Source organism: Nansenia antarctica (genome assembly GCF_963989245.1).
Source record: "Nansenia antarctica genome assembly, chromosome: 5".
NCBI lineage: Eukaryota > Metazoa > Chordata > Actinopteri > Argentiniformes > Microstomatidae > Nansenia > Nansenia antarctica.
In genome coordinates, this window is record NC_137690.1 from 48,101,564 (window position 1) to 48,109,063 (window position 7,500).

Consider the following 7,500-nt stretch of genomic DNA (forward strand, 5'->3'; position numbering starts at 1 on the left):
TAACTCTCCCTCCAGAGCAGCTGGCCTCTCTTTCCTCTTGTCTTTCCTCTCTTTCCCCCCCTCTAAAACAGCTGGCCTCCCTCTCTCTCTCTCTCTCTCTTTCCTTTTGTGTTTTCCCTCCTTCCCCCTCTCTTCCTCTCTGCGGTGCTGGCCTCTCTCACGGTGGTTGTCGCTGCTGAGGGTGAGGGAGTCTATTAATCCTCTCTCCCACCATCTCTCTTTTCTCTCTCTGTCTTTCTCCTTTCTTGTTCCATCACTGTTTGAGTTCCCTCCTCAGTCTCAGAGAGTGTGTCTGTGTGTGTGTGTGTCTGTGTGTGTGTGTGTGTGTGTGTCTCTCTTCATCCCTCCTTTTTATCTCTCCTCCTCTCTTCATCCATAAATGCCGACCCACATACCTGCCTAGGGAGTTTAACGCGGTGCTCATAACATGTGTGTATATTGCACCTAGCTCAGACAGCAAAGTAGCATTGGCGCGACTATACGACGTCATTAGTAGCCAACAAAGTACTGATCCACAGGCTATCCACATCATAGCGGGGGACTTTAATCATGTCGACCTGAAGGCAGTACTACCCAAGTTCTACCAGCATGTAAAATGTGCAACGAGAGGAGAAAAAACACTGGATAAGGTATACACCAACATCAAACGTGCTTACAAGGCTAGTCCGCTAGCTCATCTAGGCATGTCTGACCATGTGTCAATCCTCCTGATTCCTGCATACACCACAATGGGGAAAAGTGCTCCCACCACCACTAAGACTGTCAGAACCTGGCCAGAAGGGTCCGCTCCACTGCAGATCTGCCTAAATGACACCCTATGGCAGGAATATGAGCATGAGGACCTGGAACAGTACACGTCGTCGGTTCTGAACCACATAGTGAACTGCACCAACTCAGTCACCGTGGACAAACGGGTCCGGGTCTACCCCAACACGAAGCCATGGATGACTGGGAAGGTCCAAAAACTGTTAAATGAGAGGGACAACGCCTTCTTCGCAGGGAAGCGCACACCGCTGTACAGCTCCACCAGGGCCAACCTAAAGCGCGGCATCAAAGCGGCCAAGGCAGAGCACAGAGAGAAGATTGAGGAATGCCTCCTGAGCAACGACTCCAGGCGGATGTGGCAGGGGGTTCAGCAGATGACAAACTTCAGAGCCAACAGGCTCACAGCCGCAGAGGACGACCCCCTGCTGGCGGGAAAGCTGAACACCTTCTACGCCCGGTTCGACGAGGGGCGAACGGAGGTAACCACAACACAGACACCACTCTCTCCAGCTCTCAGCAGCCTCACCCTCACAGAGCACGAGGTGAGACGCGTACTGAAGGCGGTGGACCCCAGGAAAGCCTCGGGGCCGGATGGCGTCCTGGGACGGGTGCTGAGAGACTGCGCCGACCAGCTGGCCGGGGTTTTCACCAACATCTTTAACCAGTCCCTGTCCCAGGCCACCGTCCCACCCTGCCTGAAAACCTCAACTATCATCCCAGTCCCGAAGAAAAGCACGGTGAGCTGCCTAAACGACTACCGCCCGGTGGCACTCACACCAATCATCATGAAGTGCTTCGAGAAACTAGTCCGGGCCCACATACTCACATGCCTCCCGCCCAACCTGGATCCATACCAGTTCGCCTACAGAGCCCACAGGTCCACAGAGGACGCCATAGCGACGACTCTCCACGCCACTCTATCCCACCTGGAGAGGGGAAACAGCTACGCGAGACTGCTCTTCGTGGACTTCAGCTCCGCCTTTAACACCATCCTTCCAGACAGGCTAGTGACCAAACTACTAGACCTGGGTCTATCACACTCTATATGTGCGTGGATCAAGGACTTCCTGACCGACCGCCCCCAGAGGGTGCGGGTGGGCCCCCACACCTCCACAGCCCTCAGCCTCAGCACTGGGTCACCCCAGGGCTGCGTGCTAAGCCCCATCCTCTACAACCTCTACACCCACGACTTCACCCCCATCCACCCCAGCAACTACATCGTAAAGTTTGCAGACGACACCACCGTGGTGGGATGTATCTCGGGGGGGGACGAGGCGGCGTACAGGGATGAGGTAGAGCAATTGAGCAAGCTGTGCAAGGTAAACAACCTGCTGCTAAACAAGTCAAAGACCCAGGAACTCATCGTAGACTACAGGAGGAAAAAGTCCGAGATCCTGCCCCTGCTCATCGACGGAGAGAGCGTAGAGATGGTCTCAAACCTCCGTTTCCTGGGACACATCATACGGGATGACCTGGCCTGGAAGGACAACACTAAAGGCACCATCAAGAGGGCACAACAGCGGCTATACACCCTGAGATGCCTCAAGAAACAACACAGCAAGCAGGAGATGCTGGTGGCCTTCTACCACGGCGCAGTGGAGAGCATCCTCACCTTCGGCATCTCCAACTGGTACCACAGCTGCACGGCAGCGGAGAGAAACGATCTACAGTGAGTCGTGAGAACAGCACAGGGGATCACCGGCGCCACCCTCCCCTCTCTGGAGGAGCTGTACGAAACACGCTGTCTCAGGAGGGCCTCCAAGATCTCCAAGGACCCGACCCACCCTGGGCACGAACACTTTGTCAAGCTGCCCTCGAACAGGAGGTACAGGACCCCGGCCGCTAGGACAAACAGACTGAAGGACAGCTTCTACCACAGGGCCGTCAAGGCCCTGAACACAGAAAAGGCCTAAGTTCTGGGCCCAGGACAAGTCCGGACGGATTGTAATGGCAGCTAGTGCTGAGGCACAAACATGTACATTTTCAAGCCTGCAAACTGTGACACTTTAAAAAAATGTTAAAAAATACTTTCTTGTGCAATATGACAACCCTAGTTGACTATCTGTGCAGTATAGTACAGTGGATTGTGTACATAGCCTCTATTGATGTAAACCAGCTCCTTATCTTCTTGTGATTTTATGCATCTATGCTTTTTCCAAAATGTGTTTCTTTTTCCTTTCTTAAACACCAGGGGAGCCTCCCCTCCTAAATTTCGTTGTTTGGTACCTGTACTGTAACAATGACAAATAAAGTCTATCTATCTATCCCTCCTTTTTATCTCTCCTCCTCTCTTCATCCCTCCTTCTTTATCTCTACTCCCTGTCTCTTCATCCCTCCCTTCCCATCTTTCTCTGTCCATCCCCTGTTCATCTCTCACTCCCCTCTCTTCATCCCCTCTTCTTAATCTCCTCCTCCACCTCTCTTCATCTCCCCATCCCCTCTCTTTATCGCTCCCTCCCCCTTTCTCCACCTCTCTCTTCTCTTTCCTTCATCCGCCCTCCCCCTCTTAGTGTGGGAGGCGCAGTGTTAAGTTCTGGGAGTGAACAGGAGGAGTAGGACAGTGTGTGTGTGTGTGTGTGTGTGTGTGTGTAGGGTGTGTGTGTGTAGGGTGTGTGTGTGTGTGTGTGTGTAGGGTGTGTGTGTGTGTGTAGGGTGTGTGTGTGTGTGTAGAGTGTGTGTGTGTGTGTGTGTATGTAGGGTGTGTGTGTGTGTATGTAGGGTGTGTGTATGTAGGGTGTGTGTGGGAGGGTGTGTGAGAGTAGCAGTGTTTTGTTCCAGGTTGTACAGAAGCTGGTGGTGTGTACTTTCCAGACTGACGTCAGTTCACTTCCACACCAGAGGCATCTCCTGTGTGTGTGTGTGTGTGTGTGTGTGTGTGTGTGTGTGTGTGTGTGCGTGTGTGTGTGCGTGTGTACTCATACTTCAACACAATGTGCAGTCTTTGTTTCTTCTTTCCGTTTAGTTTTGTCTGCTTTGTGTTGTTTGACACTTATTTGACAAACTACACACACACACACACACACACACACGCACACACACACTCCCCCCATTCCACAGTGTAAGGTAAATGACATTCCAGACATTCTAACCAGAGGGCTTTCTGGGGCTGCTAGTCTGCTAGTCAGAGGAAACACATACAGTACGTAGGAATGAAAGAAATGAACAGAATGAAAAGTATTTATCGAGGATTCATGCTTTGTCATTGCACAATGTACAATGTACAACGCAATGTTTATGCATCTAGGCAAGGGGTCAGCGCCATTGAAGGCGACCTTGGAGTGATTAGGGGTTCATTGCCTCGCTCAGGGACTCTTCGACACGTGGCCAGCCAGGATTCGAACCGCTGCGAGCTGCCAACCTTGCGATCATTAGACGCCGGCTCTAGTACTCAATACTATACTAGTGGTCTAAGGACCCTTAGACCCTTAGACCACTAGTATAGTATTGAGTATAATACCACTCGATGTGTCTTAGTCCTACCCTTGGTACTCTGTGAGGCCCCATAGCAGTCCCTCTCCCTCTCCCCCTATCTCTGTCTCTCTCTCCCCTCTCTCTCTCTCTCTCTCTCTCTCTCTCCTTCTCTCTCCCTGTCCCTGTCCCTCTCTCTCTCCTTCTCCCCCTCCCTATCTCTCTTCTTCTCCCCCTCCCGCTCTCCCTCTCTCTCTCCTTCTCCCACTCCCGCTCTCCCCCTCTCCCTCTCTCACCCTCACCCCTCTCTCTTCTGAGTATCAGATGTATAGGTCAATAGGTGAGCCGTATATAACAGTAATAAGAGTTAATCAGAGCCAGCCTGTCCGTCTGTCTGTCTGCCTGAAAGGCGAAACACACCTCCTCTGTGACACGCGACCAATCACAACAGAGGGTACCATGGGTTGACGGCGGTGCAGCGTTGCCGTGCCGACTCTGTGATTGACGGACGGGGGAGTCGGGGCTGAGGGGTACCAGCTGACCCCTGGCCAGAGCCTCCCGCCCGTGACGGGGCCTCTCAACCAGCCGTGTAAAGAGACCCTGTAGCATTGGTGCGTGTGTGTGTGTGTGTGTGTGCGTGTGTGTGTGTGTGTGTGTGTGTGTGCGTGTGTGTGTGTGAGTGTGTGAGTGTGTGTGTGCGTGTGTGTTTGTAGTGTAAGTGTGTGTGCGTTTGTGCGTGTGTGCGCGTGTACCAGGGTTTCCGTTAGAAAAATTTGCCGTCGGACATCGTGTCCGGGAAGAATTCGATTTACCGGACAAACGTGATATATTCCGGTCATCATATTAAAATATAATTTATTTATTTTTTTTCAAAATCATATATTTCTTTCCTCCAAATCTAATATAGCTGTTTGTCGCGGTGATTACTGTTGTGTAGCGGCCTATATATGCCATTTAATGTCTATTTCTCATCCGATACGATTAGATGCGAGCTATATAATATATAATAATATAACATGATTTGACGCATGCGCGCTATGCCATGCGTCAAATCCAGCACTGAACGGGTCCAGCGCTGAACGGGCGCCTCACTGGGAACTGAACAGACAGCATCGATCAATGAACGGACTCCACATTACGTTAACTGAAGTTTGTTAAATTGTTTGGGATTAATGTGAGTTTTCTATTTTCTCTTTACAGTTTTACCCTTTTTTTAAAAATCAATAAAACAACGTCATTTCTATAAGTCTCGCTGGTTGGGAAGGCATTTCGTTTAGCTCGGGAGTATGACAATGGGAAGAACATAACTGTTTATTGAGAAACAATTGATAGGCAGTCTGGGATACGTATATAAAGAAATACCACAATGTCTAGATGTATAACATTTTATTGAACAGTAACAGTGCAAGCATGTAGGCTACGGGGAACAGGGATTTTGGTCAGTAGGTCCAGTAGTACCATGGAAGTCATAGGTAGTCCAGCACACTGACAGAGAGACAGACAGACAGACAGACAGACAGACAGACAGATAAACAGACAGACAGACAGACAGTCAGCTTACTTCTACCCTTTTGAGTGGAATTACTCCTTTAATTAGCTGTTAGCCATCTCAAAGCCCCCTGAGTTGCTCGTCAACACTGAGAATAGACCACATTATAGAAACCAAAACACCGTTTTTTAAAATCCACAGGGAATAACCGAGAGTGTAAGGAAAGGCACACCCAGCGCTGTCAGTGGTGGGGAGACTTGAAGTGGCTTTGCTTGATTTCCATCACAGATTCAAGGATTGAAACACTGATGAAAATAGGGAGTAATAGTGATGGGATTATTTTAGATTATTTTAGATTAGATTAGATTAGGTGAGATTCAATTTTATTGTCATTGCAGAGTACAAGTACCAGACAACAAAATGCAGTTTAGCATCTAACCAGAAGTGCAAATAGTGATATAAAAACAAACACTTAACTTTCGGGGAAACTGCTAAAATAAAATAAATTAAATAAATTAAAAAAGAAAGCGACTATTAGCACCGCCGAATGACAACAAACGTATGAGTAATGAGTAAAACAATGTCACTTTTATAGTATGTTGTTTAACTTGCCGTTCGGTCGCCATGGCTCTGGTGTGTGTAGCAGCTTCAGCTAGCTGGCTGGAAACTTCTAGGGGTGCGTTCGTAAACACGCTCTGAGAGCGCCGGAGCGCACGCTGGCTTCGATTTCACAGAGCGACCGAGTCGTTCGATTGGACGAGAGGCGTTCCGCGAGTGCTGATCGGATTTCCAGAGCGTGTTTACGAACGCACCCAGCCAGCTTTAGCGAATTGTATTCAAAGGGAATTATTTTCACCGGACAATATGTCCGACGACTTTTCAATTTGTCGGACTTCATCAAATTTTACCGGACAAAGACCGGCAATTGCCGGTTAACGGAAACCCAGGCGTGTACGTGTGTGTGTTTGTAGTGTGTGTGTGTGTGTGTGTGTGTGTGTGTGCCTGAGTGTGTGTGTGCCTGCATGTGTGTGTAAGTATAAGTGTGTATGTGTGTGTGTGTGTGTGTGTGTGTGTGTGCACATGTGCAGGCTCACAGCGAGATCAGTTCCTGTACACTAGTCCCTTGGCGCTCCCCTCACACACGCACACACACGCGCACACACACGCACACACACACACACATATACACACACACGTGCTATAGAGCCTTTTGCGGGGGGGGGGGCGAATGATCACCCCTCCCCCTACACACACACACACACCCACCCACACACAGTGCCAGTGGTACAGTAGACCCTATGGGAGTGTGAGAATGAGTTCCAGATGGCTCCAGACAGCCACGAGCAGGTAGTGTCAGGGGCGCACTTAATGAGGCCCAGGTGCTCATGGGAGTTGTAGGCTAGGCACTTTATAAAGACACAATAACTCCTACTTTACGACCAGTCAGTACAGTTACTTACTGTGTGTTATTTTTGTGCTTTAGTTATGGCTTCAGCTATACATATATATATCGCTTTGAGTGACTCTTTCTCCCCCTCCCTCCCTCTCTCCCCCTCTCCCTCGTTCTCTCCCCCTCTCCCTCATTCTCTCTCTCTCCCTTCCTCCCTCTCTCCCTCCCTCCGTCCCTTCCTCCCTCTCTCCCTCCCTCCATCCCTCTCTCTCTCTCCCTCCCTCCCTCTCTCCCTCTCTCCCTCCCTCCCTCCCTCTCCCTCCCCCCTCTCTCTCCCTTAGCGAGGACAGTTACACAGTGATCGACTACGCCCTCCGGGACCAGATCTGGGTGGGGGCGTGTCAGGCGGAGGACCTCAACCTGTCACCCGTCAGGACCACCGCTGGGA

The 7,500-nt window shown here is 50.4% G+C and overlaps 1 protein-coding gene across 1 annotated transcript in view; it reads left to right on the forward strand.

Annotated features, from left to right (window-relative positions):
- LOC308158068 (rho guanine nucleotide exchange factor 26-like) overlaps positions 1–7,500 on the forward strand; it is a 41,728-nt gene that overhangs the window by 20,919 nt on the left and 13,309 nt on the right. Inside the window, exon 10 of the mRNA XM_080531660.1 lies at positions 7,394–7,500. This exon is cut by the window's right edge and continues 103 nt beyond it. Within this exon, the coding sequence (XP_080387786.1) occupies positions 7,394–7,500 (107 nt within the window). The remainder of the gene's footprint in view (positions 1–7,393) is intronic.